Source organism: Mustela nigripes, chromosome 11 (genome assembly GCF_022355385.1).
Source record: "Mustela nigripes isolate SB6536 chromosome 11, MUSNIG.SB6536, whole genome shotgun sequence".
NCBI classification, from domain to species: Eukaryota; Metazoa; Chordata; class Mammalia; order Carnivora; family Mustelidae; genus Mustela; species Mustela nigripes.
In genome coordinates, this window is record NC_081567.1 from 10,245,659 (window position 1) to 10,259,713 (window position 14,055).

The following is a 14,055-nucleotide window of genomic DNA, read 5'->3' on the forward strand; positions in this document are numbered from 1 at the left end:
GGAGCCTGCTTCCTCCTCTCTCTCTGCCTGCCTCTCTGCCTACTTGTGATCTCTCTCTGTCAAATAAATAAATAAAATCTTTAAAAATAAAATAAAATAAAATAAAATAAAATAGCCTCCTAAATACCTCTGTGCACTTGCCAGTGCTTTCTAGGGTAGTGGTCGTCACATGGGGGCATTAGGACTGTTTGATTTCGTGACTGTGTAGATAACACTTGCATTTTGAGTGTCCTTAGAATGAATAAAATGTATGTGTGTGTGTTAAAGCATACATAGCTAAAATTAAACATAGATAGTTTGAGAGGATAGTGATCTGTGAAGGTCTCCTGGGCACATATAACTACTAGAAGTCAAGCTTAACAATATTAATTTGAGGCCAAAGAAGGAAAAAGTAATAGGTATAGAAAGTTAAACTACATGGGTTGTTATAGTGGTTGATACAGTGGTTATTAATGTGTACTGTATAGTATATACACAGACACACAAACATACACCTTTGTATATACCTTACAGTATAGTCTCAAGATTAAAATGGAAAAAAGACTTGACACAGTTGTTAAAATTTGTAGATCTCAGTCATGGGAGATTTTTTTTTAAGGTTTTTAAGCATTATTTAAAAGGTTTTAAGATTTACTTATTTGACAGAGAGTGCAAGCAGAAGCTGGGGAAGTGGCAGGCAGAGGGAGAAACAGGCTCCCTTGTGAGCCAGGGGCCCGGTGCAGGTCTCAATCCCAGGACCCTGGGATCATGACCTGAGCCAAAGGCAGATAACTGCTGAGCCGCCCAGGCACCCCAGTCATGTGGGAGATTCTAACAAGTGACAGTCAGTTACTAAACCATCACGCTGATGAACACCTGCAGATTGTAAGTAGGAAATGCGCATTCTCTGGTTTAGAAATGGAAGCTAAGTGATGGCGCATGTAGACCTGAGCACCAAGCACATCAATTTACAGAGCAAGACTCTTTTACAAAAATGGACTTTATCATTGTTCACAGACAATCTTAAGTTCTCTGAATGTAATATAATTAGTGTAATTAGAATTCAGAAGTAAACAGGCTATTTAAAACAGAAATCCTAGGGCGCCTGGGTGGCTCAGTGGGTTAAGCCGCTGCCTTCGGCTCAGGTCATGATCTCACCATCCTGGGATCGAGTCCCGCATCAGGCTCTCTGCTCAGCAGGGAGCCTGCTTCCTCCTCTCTCTCTCTGCCTGCCTCTCTGCCTACTTGTAATCTCTCTCTGTCAAATAAATAAATAATCAAAAAAAACAAACAAACAAACAAATAGAAATCCTATACATTGAACATTGTACAAGAATGTACTTGATGTTAAGGAGGACCTTCTTTTTAAAAGATGAGACTAGAACCATGCTGAGAATACTGTGGAGCCAGACTTCAGAAAAAGCAGCTAAAGCCGAACTTAGAGGTCAAGTAACACCCTTGGCTGTCATTTAATTGTTTTCTGTGTTTTGTTTACCCAGGAGCAGAGGACTAGGAAGCAGTGAATTTGGCATTTAATTCAAGTCTCTTTCATCATCGCTTCTCGGCCTTTTGGCTAAGATCAAGTGTAGTATCAAGTCTCTTTCATACCGTGTCTTGCTCTTAATTGAAATTTCAAATGCAGTTTGTACATTTTCTCTGAACTTTTCTTCTACAACATATTCTTTACTTATAAGGTGTAGTTTGGGTCTTTGTGGTATTTCTCATGAGTTGGTACTTTTCAAAAGTCTTAAAATACGGTCCTGGCTGGATTCAGAGTTAGTGAAGTGTCTTGTATTCATTTTAGTACAAGAACATTGGTTTGGTTTTTTTTTTTTTCTTCCTTGTAGTCATCACAGGACTTGAGGTCACAGCCTCGGGAACATTGTTTCTTTTAAGTAGCCATTAGATTTGTCTGTTTCAGATTGATCACTCTCATCACTAACAAGCTTGATATTGCGTGTAATGTGTTGTCAAAATTTTTATAGCCTTCTATGAAGGTTTAGTTGACTCAAAATGCTTTATGTATTAGTAACTAGGAAGGAGAGTGTGAGGTTATTAAGGAGTCCAATGGATCTGCAGGAAAGAGGGAATTATGAACTAATAACTGTTAGTTTGTCTTGTTCTCTGTTTCAGTGGAGATTCAGGCTTACTGACAGTTTAATTACATGAATTTAGAGATTCCAAGGAAGGTATAACAATTGATTCAGCAGTTTTCTTCAGCATTACAAAAAGAAATTTAAATATTTGTAAAGTATAGGGGCGCCTGGGTGGCTCAGTTGGTTAAGCAGCTGCCTTCGGCTCAGGTCATGATCCCAGCGTCCTGGGATCGAGTCCCACATCGGGCTCCTTGCTCCGCAGGGAGCCTGCTTCTCCCTCTGCCTCTGCCTGCCTCTCTGTCTGCCTGTGCTCACTCTCTCCCTCTCTCTCTCTGATAAATAAATAAAATCTTTATAAAAAAAAAAATAAAAATAAATATTTGTAAAGTATATGTGCTGCCGAAGCGAGCACTAAATATTTGCAAAGGAAGGAAGAAATACACCTCGTGTGATAGATCTGCAGTTACAGTCTGTGTGAAGTGGAAAGTTAGAGTTTTGCTGTTAGAAACCAGCCATCTACTGGGTAGAAAGACCCATGTCCACCGTTTTAGACATGTCATTCCCATTCAATTCATATATGTCTGGTCATTTTCAAAATTTCAAAATAGACTGTCTATAAACGAATTTATCTGAGTACACCTTTTCCATTCACTAAGACCATGCATCGACACCATTCATTTTGTCATACATTTTTTTTTCATTTTGCCTTTTTTTTTGGTTCATGAAAAGGCTGTTATTACTCCATATCTCTCACCCAAATCTGTTTACTGAAGTGACCCAAAATATATTTTTGGGATTACTTTTGAAGTATTATCTTTGTATTCCAAAGCAGGCCCTTCCGAAACTGATGATGTTGATGACAAACTTCCCCTTTCGAAGTCTTTGCAAGGTATAACCTTTTTGCTTCCGTTTTCGCACATAACTGTTCTGATGTGATGTTCTTTATATCGCACAGACTGTGTTTTAGTATTAATATCTGTATTGTTACTTTTCTAAATGGAAAAGGAAAAAGAAAATGTATTGGCCTTTTTTTTAAACATAAATGAACTTCACAAGCAACAATTTTTCAAAACCAATTTTCCCTTTTGTGAATCTAGTAATGAATCTCGAAATGGGTACATGACACACTTTCATATTTAAGGTAAAGTACACATTTATACCTTATATCAGAATAGCCAGAAATACGGTGTTTATTGTATAGCTAGTACTGTAAATTTGATAAGGTCATGTTGATATTTAGTTTTTAGAAAGATCTGTGAAATGACCACTTTGTAAATAAATCCCTGCATTTATTAATTGAATCCTTTTCTGGGAATTTTTGGATGGTGTGCCCTAACTTGAGGATGGTAGGCTGTTTGTGATGGCTTTTACTTTTACGTCTATTCTGGCTGTGGTCAAGTAGAATTTTTTTTTTTTTTTTAAGTTTACTTTGACTGTAAATGCAATTGCTTATTTCAGATTTAAAAAAAGAACAGAAAGGACACAATCCTTGCTGACACGCACTCTGCGATATCAGGGTGGAAGAGTCTCGTAACTTGACCCCCCCCCTTTCCTGTGAAGCCCTGTTCTCTGCCTCATGATCTCCTTTGACCTCACATCTTTTGTTTTCTTTGACTTTACAGTCAAAAGTCAAGAGGCTCCATGAATTCAGATCTTAACGTTAAAGGTGTTGGGGGAGGGTGGTCACTGTGTGTTGAGAAAGCATAGTTTAAAAGTTACTTAAAGAATAAACCGTGGCTCTAGATTTATAGATTTACCTAGCATTTGAGCTCAGGTGAGTTTTTATAATATGGAGTAAGTGGAAGAGAACCCCAAGATTATTATGGCTTCATAAAGCTAGACATTCAGAAACCCAAAGTATTTGACTTTAGCGTGGCTTTTTAAGTTAAAAGGTACTAGGTATTGAATGGGAGTTTTTGAAACCATAACTGATGCTCTTTAAAAAATTAAAATAAAATATACTTAAAACCTATGTCCGAGGGGGTCACACCTTTAGTACGTTTGGAGTTCACGTACCCAGGGGATGGCCAGGCAGATTGGATTTTGCTTCCCCTGTGTGACTTACTCTTACTCCTAGGACATATATTCATTGATCCACGAATGCAGTGATTTCCAGCTTTTTCCATGTTTGCAGCTCAGACATTAAGGACAGAGGATGAATATTCTGGGGCAGTTTGGGCAATTAATCCTAAGTGGCTCTCTGTTGTAGGTTCCTTCTTTCCTATTTATGAGTAAGCTTCTGCTCTGGTAGGGTGAGCCTGTTTACCTTGTGACTGCCTAACCTGATACATTGCTTTATGTTCCAGTTTTTAGAAGCAGGCAGATTATATTACCTGAATTAAAATGCTTTTGAGACTAAAGGTAGTATCTTAAATTTTAACTTACGAGTTTCCTTTTAGTACAACTTTGATTAAATAATGGGGATTGAGTTTCCATAGCTTCCGCCATTGTAAAAATGGAAAGCAGGAAACATTTCACAGCAAAACCTGAACTTGTTTGTGTAGACTTTAATAGAGTCTGTGAGCAAAGATAGCATTCACTCTGATTGTGTTTCTGTGTGTGCGTCATTGACAGATGAGCATGGTACCTTGAACCATAATTGTTCTGTATCTCACATTCCAACATCTATCAGTAATTTTATTGTATAGTTATAGTAAATACTATTAAATCCCCAAACCTACTTAGGTTTACTTTATCTATTTACATTTTAAAATAATTCTTTGTACTTTCAAATAGAAGTGTTACATGTCTTTTCTGAATTAGATCACATTGTTGGAATTAACTGCGAAAGAATTAATCAGTTTGTATGTGTCGTATGGTTAAGTGTTAAATGATTTGCGCTGTTGCCTAGTTTCTCTTCTTTCAGTGTAAGTTTTTACTGGTTTAGTACATGTGGTTTATTTTCTCTTTAGGAAGCCACCGTTCTTCAGAAGGCAACGAAGGAACAGAAATGGAAGCACCTGCAGAAGGTTAGATACAAGGGTTTTTAATTTGCAGTATCTGTATTACGTTTGTTCTCTATGAAATATTACCCTTAAAATACCTTATTTGGAACCCAAAAGGTGATTGTTACAATATGCCTTTTTAGCCAACAGGTTTATTTTTTTAGTCCTAAGGTGTTACATACACATTTTACTCTACTGAGTGATAAAACATGTGGGCACAGAAACGGAAGTGGTTGGTAAAACTTCACGGCACAGAGTGCTGCCCTCTCATCCTGAGCGTCTTGTGCCATGTTAGGGGTCCCTTGAGAAAGGATGGCTCCAGTATCGCAGACCGACAAGTATGATGGGCTCTGCTCATACTTCATCCTCAGACATTTTATTTAACGGTGCCGTTTTTTAGAAGAGAGTAGTATTTCCATATAAGATAAATAAAGGAGGGGTTTTCTTTCTGCTTATTTTCACCCCCACGACTGCCCTGTGTGGAACTCACTGTCTGTTTCCCAGCCAGTCCTCCTCTGGTTGTGGCACTGAGGAAATACTGAATTGTGGTGCGGCTCTTGAAATTCTCTCAATCCTAAGTGAAACTGTTACCTTGCCAAATGGCTTCCTTTTTCTCAGCAGTTTCTGTAGCTCCAGCATGACTGGCATAAGGTACCTGACTCTCGTTTTAGAATTACGATTTCTCTCATAAACTGGTCATGTTGTGCCTTTTCCCCCCCGGAATAAAACAGGAATCTATACGATAAATTTTTATTTCTTTTATGTGCTTTTTATTTAACTTTTTAAAATAAATAATTTGATTTCTACCCTCTTTTGAGGAGAGAGAGGTCTTAAGGACCCTGGAATGTTGACTAAGCTTTCCAAATTCAGTTACGTTTCTTTTTGAGATCTTTTTACAGAAAATTCTATGATGAATTTTTTTTTTTTTTTTTGATGTCTTACTCTGTACAGGTAATTAGATGTTTCCTCCATAACATCTGTAACATCTCCGTTTTAGCTAGGCGGTCCGTGTGCCACAGGGGGCTACCTGTGTGCAGGCCACGCCCGGCCCAGGCAGTCCTCGGGCAGTCTGCGTTGCTCCGCAGTCCCCAGTGCTGTCACCAGATAACTAGGCTTTGACATACTTGATGTTTGAGATTTTTTTGGTCACAGTGCATTATGAACAGAGTTGAGTCGAACCTGGGTTCTGGTCTTTTTTCCCTTTACTAACAAGTGAACATGATCTTTGGCAGATCAACGACTCTCTCAACCTTTGCAAAATGAGAAGAGAGTCGATGGGAATACTCTCTAGCTGAGCTTTCCAGCACTAACGTTCTGATGTACATCGGTTTTGTGTAGTAACGCAGATAGAAATAAAATCTCTAAGTCCCACATCAAGTTCGGGGATAGAATCCTGTGTGCCTCCGTCCCGGTCATTGTCTTGATATGAAGGTCCCCGAAGTGAAGTGTGGATTGTGGTTTTATTTAATGATGTAAACCACTCCTGGGGTTTCTGAAAAAAAGAGGGGAAATAGTAAGCAAGAGAGAAAAGCCTTTGTGCCTGTCCTAGCATTTTTTAGTTCTAGCAGGAAAAGAATAGTGACAGCATTATAATCGCCTTCTTCTAAAATCCGAGGGTTTTGAGTCCATTAGTGCTTAGTGCCAGTAATTTGGTATGATCCCGGGTGCCCGGCGCTTGTCCTTTTGTTTTCTCTCATCCCTGTTTGCCGTGAAAAGGGTCAGATACTGTCACCGGACAACTGTGAGCTGAATTCAGATGCCAGTAAAAATTTTCTTGTAGGCTGCTTTTGGAGTAACAAATCAGTGCAATGTTGGAACATACGGAAAGTGCTTTATAATGAATGTCATTTTAGAATTTTATTTTTTTCAAGATTCTACTCAGCATGTCCCTTCAGAAACAAGTGAGGACCCCGAAGTTGAGGTGACTATTGAAGGTTAGTTACCTAAAAGCCTGGATTCCACAAGTGTACTTCCGGTCCGAAAAGTCCTTGTCACACTCACGTCGCTAAGTCTGTATCTCGTTCATTCTCAGCGGGAACCCGGGGAAAGAACCGAAGCTTGTATGTGTCTGTGACCGACGCAGCGCAGGTCCGGGCCACGCAGCCCGGGCCGTGGGGGTTCGAGACGGCCGCGCGGGCCGTGAGCACGAGCCGCGGCCGGCGGGTGGACGGAGCTGTCCCTCCCCGTCACCGGGAACCGAAAATAAGTGCGAGCGTAGGAGCAGTGGGGACGCACGCGAGACCAGATGTTAGAAGCTGTGGTTGGGTCGTGGCGGAGGACAGCCCGCGCGGCCTCCGTGACGGGGAGGGCAGGAGGCGGGTTAGGTCGCGGTCCCTCGGCCCTAGGAAACGGCGGGAGGCTCGTGCGGACTCTGGCTTCCCAAACCGCTCCCGAAGCAGTCGTGACCAGTAGATCGTGAAGTAGTATCTTCAGCTAAAGTGGCTTCGAACGCAGTGTCATCTTCCAAGGTTCTGCGGGAATGCAGAGGAGCCAGAAGCACGTAGAACGCCAGCGGGTACAGGGTCATCAGCAGGATCGCCCCCCACGGTTAGGGAGCGCTGAGTGCCCGCGGCTGCCTTTCATTTCGGTCACTGCCCCACGCCCGCCCCGTACTTCTCTCCTGAGGTAAAACACTGAAGCACTGCAGGGACCGCGCTGCCTGAGGTTTCCTTTACCGCCCTCCCCACCCTGTTGTAAGGCCCCTAAACTCCGCGCTGGAGGTCTGTTCATTGTCTGTACACGTCAACGTGATTTTATATATAATAAATACACACGTGTATATATGTGTACATGTAGTCGTGCAAAATTAGACGTTTTCAGCATCCAGCATTATGACAGGCATTTAAAATGCACAAATATCCCATTTCCAGAGGTTCCCTCCCCCGCCCCAGATAACCACACACCTGGGTACTTGAGTTTTGGGGGGAGGGTTGTGGTTTGGTTTTGTTTTGTTGTTTTTTGTTTTTTGTTTTTTTCCTGCAGCCTCACATTTCTTAATTGTATCTCTCTCTCCTTTAATAACCTGTCTCCTTTGTCATTTAGTCATTTATCATGTTTGGCTGTTTCATACTACTTGACATGTTTGTCTTCATTGCTTCTGAAATAGAAGTTGATGATTCTCATGAAAATTGATTTCATACTTCATGTGTTCGGATCTCAGTATCACTTACATAGTTCTTGTATCGTTAATATAGTTTTACTAACCTAAAAGCAGTTTTGAATTGTTTGTAGTCAGCATTAAGTGCTCAAATTTAATTGCTTTTTAGTTACAAACCTCAGGTATCAGAGAAGGAAGTCTGAAGAGCATGTAAATACTATACACACTCAGAACTTTGTCCTTTCTGTAGAGATAGGAAAAATAGATGATTATTTAAATAATTAGAATAGAACTTTTTTAAAAAGGTCTTTTATTTATTTATTTGGCAGAGATAGAGATCACAAATAGGCAGAGAGGCCAGCAGAGAGAAGGGGGGAAGCAGATTTCCAGCCAAGCAGAGAGCCCGACGCGGGGCTTGATCCCAGGATCCGGAGATCATGACCTGAGCCGAAGGCAGAGGCTTAGCCCAGTGAGCCACCCAGGCGCCCAAATAGAACTTTTTTATGAGAGAGCAGGAGGGCAGGAGTCAGGGAGGGACCAGAGGGAGAGGGAGAGAGAGTCTTAAGCAGGCTCCCCGCGCAGCACGAGCCCGATGTGGGACTCAGTCTCATGACCTGAGGCAGATCCAAGAGGGGCGCTAAACCCACTCCGCCACCCAGGCGCCCCTAGAAGAAGACTTTTCAATAAGACTGGTAACCTGGTGGATTTATGAATGCTTAAAGCAGATGCAAGCTGTTAAAATTGCTTTGAAAATCAATACTTGCTTTTATAGCACAGCACCTTTAAAGATAATCATGAAAGAAGTGGATCATGAGCCTAAAGCGTGTCAGTCTTTTCGGTTTTGACACTGCGGAGGAGAGCTGTGAGTGTTGTGTCTTTGAATCTGAAGACCGCGCCGGCAGTTTACTCGGCTCAGCTGAATTCATCCACAAGCGGGAGAATGTCTTCTGCTCAGAAGAGCGGCGAAATGCCAGGCTCGGGGGAAGGGGGTCAGCTGTGAGCATCACAAGGAAGGTCCGATGAGAACCAACATGCACGTCTGTGGGACAAGTGTATGTTGTATATTTTCTCTGGAAAGATGATTGCAAAAATGGTGGGAACTAGTTAAATATCGATAGTGAGAAAAATAAAATGTGGTATTTCCTCATAATAGAAAGAAGTACACAGGCATTGAAACGGGGGTGGTTTTTTGTTCACTTTGGTTTTAAGTAAGTGGCCTGAAAAAAAGAAATTTTGAGATTTCTAGATTGAAAAATCCCTGCCTTTCGTGAACAAAGCAGGTTAAAAATGAGCAGTGTGTCTAGATAACGATGTTAGATTTGTTTAGGAAAACGCTGTGCTTAATAGAAGACAGGGACGCCTGGGTGCTCCGTTGGATGAGTCCCCTGCCTGTGGCTCGGGTCGCGCTCCCAGTGTCCTGGGTCCTGGGATGGAGTCCCATGTAGGGCTCCCTAGCGGGGAGCCTGCTTCTCTCTCCCTCTGCTGCTCCCCTTGCTTGTGCTCTCTCTCTTACACACACACAAATAAATAAAATCTTCAAAGAAAAAAGATAAATGAAGATAATCTTACTTGCTTGGGATGGCTTTTAATTTCTCCCTGTCTTTTTGGGTCTCCCAAATAGTATATAGGAAAGAAGAAAAAAAAAACTTGTCATCAGATAAGTTTGTTAGTGTTTCGCATAGCGCTTTTTCATCGATCTCTGTGTCTGGGACCGCGGAGATGCAAAGAGGCTCATTTGGCCTCGGTGCAGGCGCGTCATCTAGGGTCCTAGTCCTTAAGGCAGCTGGCGGCGTGCTTGGAGTTGTGCTGTCCCATTCGTGGGGATTCACTTGTCCTTGAAGTCAGTGGTACACATTCCCCCCGCCTTGTGTGACTTAGGTGTGGGATATTGCCTCTGGAATAAGGGGACCACGCCTGCCTGAATTTGGTAAACACCGTGCCCACATTTGGGGGTAAAATCAGACAGCCGCCTGGTGTCCGAGGCATGCAGAGAGAACCTTCCTACAGAATTGTTGGTGCTGTCACAGGCTGGTAATCTGGCAATCTGCTCTGCTTCAGAAGAAGTTCCCTGATCATGACTTTTTTAGGGCCTCGGTCCCCCAACCTGAGCCATTCGCGCATGCCCGTTGTGCTGGGGCCTGACCTCCTGTCTGTTTCCTCACCCCAGTTTTTCTTTACGTTGACAGTGAAGAGATTAATCCTTTAGAACTCAATACGTCATCTTTTTAAGTAAAACTATGTTTGAAGTAGATGTTCTCTCCCCTGTCCGTGGACACATGGAAATACTTCAACACGGGCGTGCGGTTCCGCACACAGTTGGCAGGTGGACGGGCAGTGGAGGACGCCGTCATCCTCTGTTGGAATCCTTTTCCGTGACTTTCGTGCATAGGAGCCTCGTAAATGTCTGGCTGCCGATTGTCCTCGAGGACTGTGGTTTGCAGGTGCCCATTCAGTCACTGCGGGTCCCCAGCTGTGTGTGTGCGCCTTGGGCCTGTGCACAAACAAGATAGGCAGGTCTCTTGGAGGGTTTTGATCAAGGGGAGCAACAGGTTCTGTCCTTCCCTTTGAGGAAACGGGGCTCTTTTCTGAAAGACCGAGAGCAGACCGGGAGCGGAGCGAGACCACCAGAGCAGAAGGCTGCTGCTGCGTCGGGCTCCCCGGGGCGCAAAGCTGGGGGTTCTAGAACCGGGTGGAGGCCGTGGCGATAAAAGTGGTGAAGTTTGGGTGTGTTCTGAAAAGAGAGTCAGTCAGTAGGCTTTGCTGTTTGTCATTGTTTAGTTATTTTGCTTGGCTTAGAAATGTTACTGGCCTGTTCACAGGCTCTGGATGATGGAGTACATTCGTATTTGAGATTTTTGTGTTTTGAATATTAGAGCTGCTGAAGAGTCACGTAATGAACTTCCAACTGTTCGTGTAGAAATTAGAGTTTTAGAGGAATTGGGACCTGGATCCATGGATGAAAATTTACTGTCCATGAATTTGACATGTGGAGGGTAATTCTGTGTACTTTTCAAAAGGGATAGTATCTAGTTTATGTTGATTTTTAAATGATCGGTGTCAGATTGTATGATGAAAATATTACTGTTGGATTGTGTTGCAAATAAAAGTACCAGAAAATTTGTTGCATATTTTGCTAATGTATTCAGCATTCAGGATGCCATAATACATTTTAGCTCTGAAGCCTGGGGTGTCCTGTGGGTATATTTGTAAGTATGTTGCAAAAAGGAGAACAGGCTTGTTAAAGTGTGGATTTGAAGTAGGGACAGTAGCTGCCTTTTTTCAAGGTGGGATAGGAGCTTTGGTTAGTCCTGGTAGCGTGATACTTATTGTTCCCACATAACAGCTTCCCCACGTTAAAATATTTTGAAATTTATCTTAAAAGCGTTTACCCTTGATGATGTAAACATTTTTAGTTTGGGCTTGAATTTGAAGCTTCCTGAAATGTGTGTCTTTTAACACAAAAGTGGTTGCTTCTAGAAGTGTGGAAATGCCCTGATCATTAGGACGACTGGTCGGTCTGCGAGACCTGACTGTCAGAGGAGGCAAATGCTTAGAGCTTTGTTTGATAGTCTTGCAACAGAGCAGTAAGTAATTTTGGCCCCTTGGGGAAAGGTTTTCGAGGTCAAGAATAACATTTTCGGGGCGCCTGGGTGGCTCAGCGGGTTAAAGCCCCTGCCTTCGGCTCAGGTCATGGTCCCAGGGTCCTGGGATCGAGCCCCGCATCGGGCTCTCTGCTCTGCAGGGAGCCTGCTTCCCTTCCTCTCTCTCTGCCTGCCTCTCTGCCTGCTTGTGATCTCTGTCTGTCAAATAAATGAATAAAATCTTAAAAAAAAAAATAAAGAGAATAAAAAAAAGTTTAAAAAAAAAAAAAAGAACAACATTTTCTCTTACTTTCACGAAAGAAATCGGAGTTTTTTGCAGCAGAGAGTGGAAGAGACTGTGGAAGTTCATAGCTGTGGCTGGGGTTTCATTCCATGTGTCACAGGATCTAAAGCACCCAAAGGTCGATGAGTAAATATATGAAGTGGGTTAGTCTTTTACTTGAATGTGTGGTGTGCTCTCTTATCATCACCAATAATGAAATTCATCTCTTGGTTCACATGTACAGATTAGACTTGTCGCTGGAGAGAAACGGGAACCACTTTTTAATAATACCCAGTCTGCTCCATAGCTTGTCTCGTTTGCACACACTCTCCTAGGTTTGTTTTTGTCCTTTTCTTTCTGTTTATGATTAGTGAGGTTGCTTTTGTAAAATATGTTTATCCCACTAAATCCTTTACCTTGTGAAACAAGGCCGGACTGCTCGAAGCCGACTTGACACCGGAGACAAGCCCTCGTGCCCTTTCCCTTGGGCCTGGGTTTTCGAGTGTATAGTTGAGGTCAGCCTAATAGAATTGCTGGGATTCTTCATTACTACCCTCCAGCTCTCTTGTCTTCTTAATTTTATGCTCTTTTGGTTTTCGTTTTATGTAATTTCAGTTAACAGCTTAAACGGTGACCTATAGAAATAGGCTACATTAGCCCACAGGGAGAGTACTTCTGTTTTCAACATCAGTGCTTAATGTTTGTAAAGAAGTTTTAACATTAAGCACTTTAAAAGGCTTTGACGCAGGGCCCCCGGCTGGCTCGGCCACCACAGTGTGCTCCTCTTGATCTCAGGGTCGTGAGTTCCAGCCGGTTCCAGTTGGGGGTAGAGATTAGTTGAAATAGAACAAAATGGTTTGACAGTGTTCATAGGTGAAGCGAGTGTCTTTCATTTCATTATGCAAACTAGCATAAACATGCTTGTAGGCTTCTAAAAATCTGGAATTGGAGAAAGACATTTTGGGTTTTTTTTCCAGTACATTTTCAGAATGGAAGGGCAAGTGTATTAATGATAGTGCGTATGTTTTTGCAACTGTGCCAAATTTTTAGGTTGAATTTAATTACTTAATAATCTTTTATAGTGTTTGGACCATTTTTGTAACCATTTGGCCACTAATGCTTGTCGTAATTTAATAAGCCCAGAGGACATGGTTAACTTTTATTTTACTAGTAGTTTCTAGTTTTAAGATCTTTTATGATAGATTCCTTTTTTTCTGGGTTTGAGGAAGGGTGTGTGCAGTGACAGTCCACACGTGAAAGCCGGAGTGTTGTTAAGTCGGTCGTATGATCCCATCTCCCAGGATCCCCTAAATGTGGCGTCGTGGTCTTCCCAGCTCATAAGTGGATCCTGATGTGACTTAATCCGTTATTGGTTGCATCGGTAACTTTCTCTCACTAGAGAGTAGAATAACGAGCAGATGATTCAGGCCGCTCGAGCATCTGCTGGCATTAGGGGAAGAGCCCAAAGTCACGAGCCTCGTGGACAGCGTCTCATTGTGATCTCTGATGCCTCGAGAGAATGGCGGGCGCTTCAGGCTCTGGTCTGATTTTCCCGCGATTGACATACGAAGAGCTCAGAAGTCCTGTGTGGTTGTTCCGGGCTACATCACGTGTTTGGGTGGATTTGAATATCTTGTTAGCTCTTGGAGAGTACCGTGCTAGTTCAGCCCTAGGAGCTGCACTGAGTCTGATCTCAGCTGCACTGTCGAGCGGGGTGACAAGGTCAAGCCACACAGCGTCCGTGGAGCCGGTTTCTTGAGCTGTTGAGAGGACAGTGAAGGTTGCCTCAAGGAGTAACCTGTAGTATTTGAATGGCATTTTTTGGTGATTCTTTAACACAGTGATTATTTTTTTTCTATCCCCACATTGAGTTTCAAGTAGAGATTTCTTAAAGTGATATTTTTAGTAAATTATGGGTGATGTTTGAGCAGCAAAGTTAGGAGTGTGCCATGGGACATTATCAGGGTTCTAGAAAAAGATGCTCTTGATTGCTTTTCTTATCCAGATGTCCTTAATTCTGGCCTTAGATGAAGTTTCCTAGCAGGGTTGAGCTGCAGGACATATCTGTGAAGAC

General features: G+C 42.4%; 1 protein-coding gene and 1 pseudogene across 6 annotated transcripts in view; both read left to right on the forward strand.

Annotated features, from left to right (window-relative positions):
• The window catches only part of GTF2I (general transcription factor IIi), a 105,815-nt gene that overhangs the window by 53,143 nt on the left and 38,617 nt on the right, over positions 1 to 14,055 (forward strand). The window contains exons 10-12 of one of the 6 annotated variants that reach the window (XM_059414721.1): positions 2,905 to 2,964; positions 4,988 to 5,044; positions 6,892 to 6,954. In XM_059414721.1, coding sequence (XP_059270704.1) covers positions 2,905 to 2,964; positions 4,988 to 5,044; positions 6,892 to 6,954 — 180 coding nt within the window. The remainder of the gene's footprint in view (positions 1 to 2,904; positions 2,965 to 4,987; positions 5,045 to 6,891; positions 6,955 to 14,055) is intronic. The other 5 variants (XM_059414722.1, XM_059414724.1, XM_059414725.1 and 2 more) reach the window with 5 other exon arrangements.
• Positions 1,533 to 1,645, forward strand: LOC132027317 (U2 spliceosomal RNA; annotated as a pseudogene).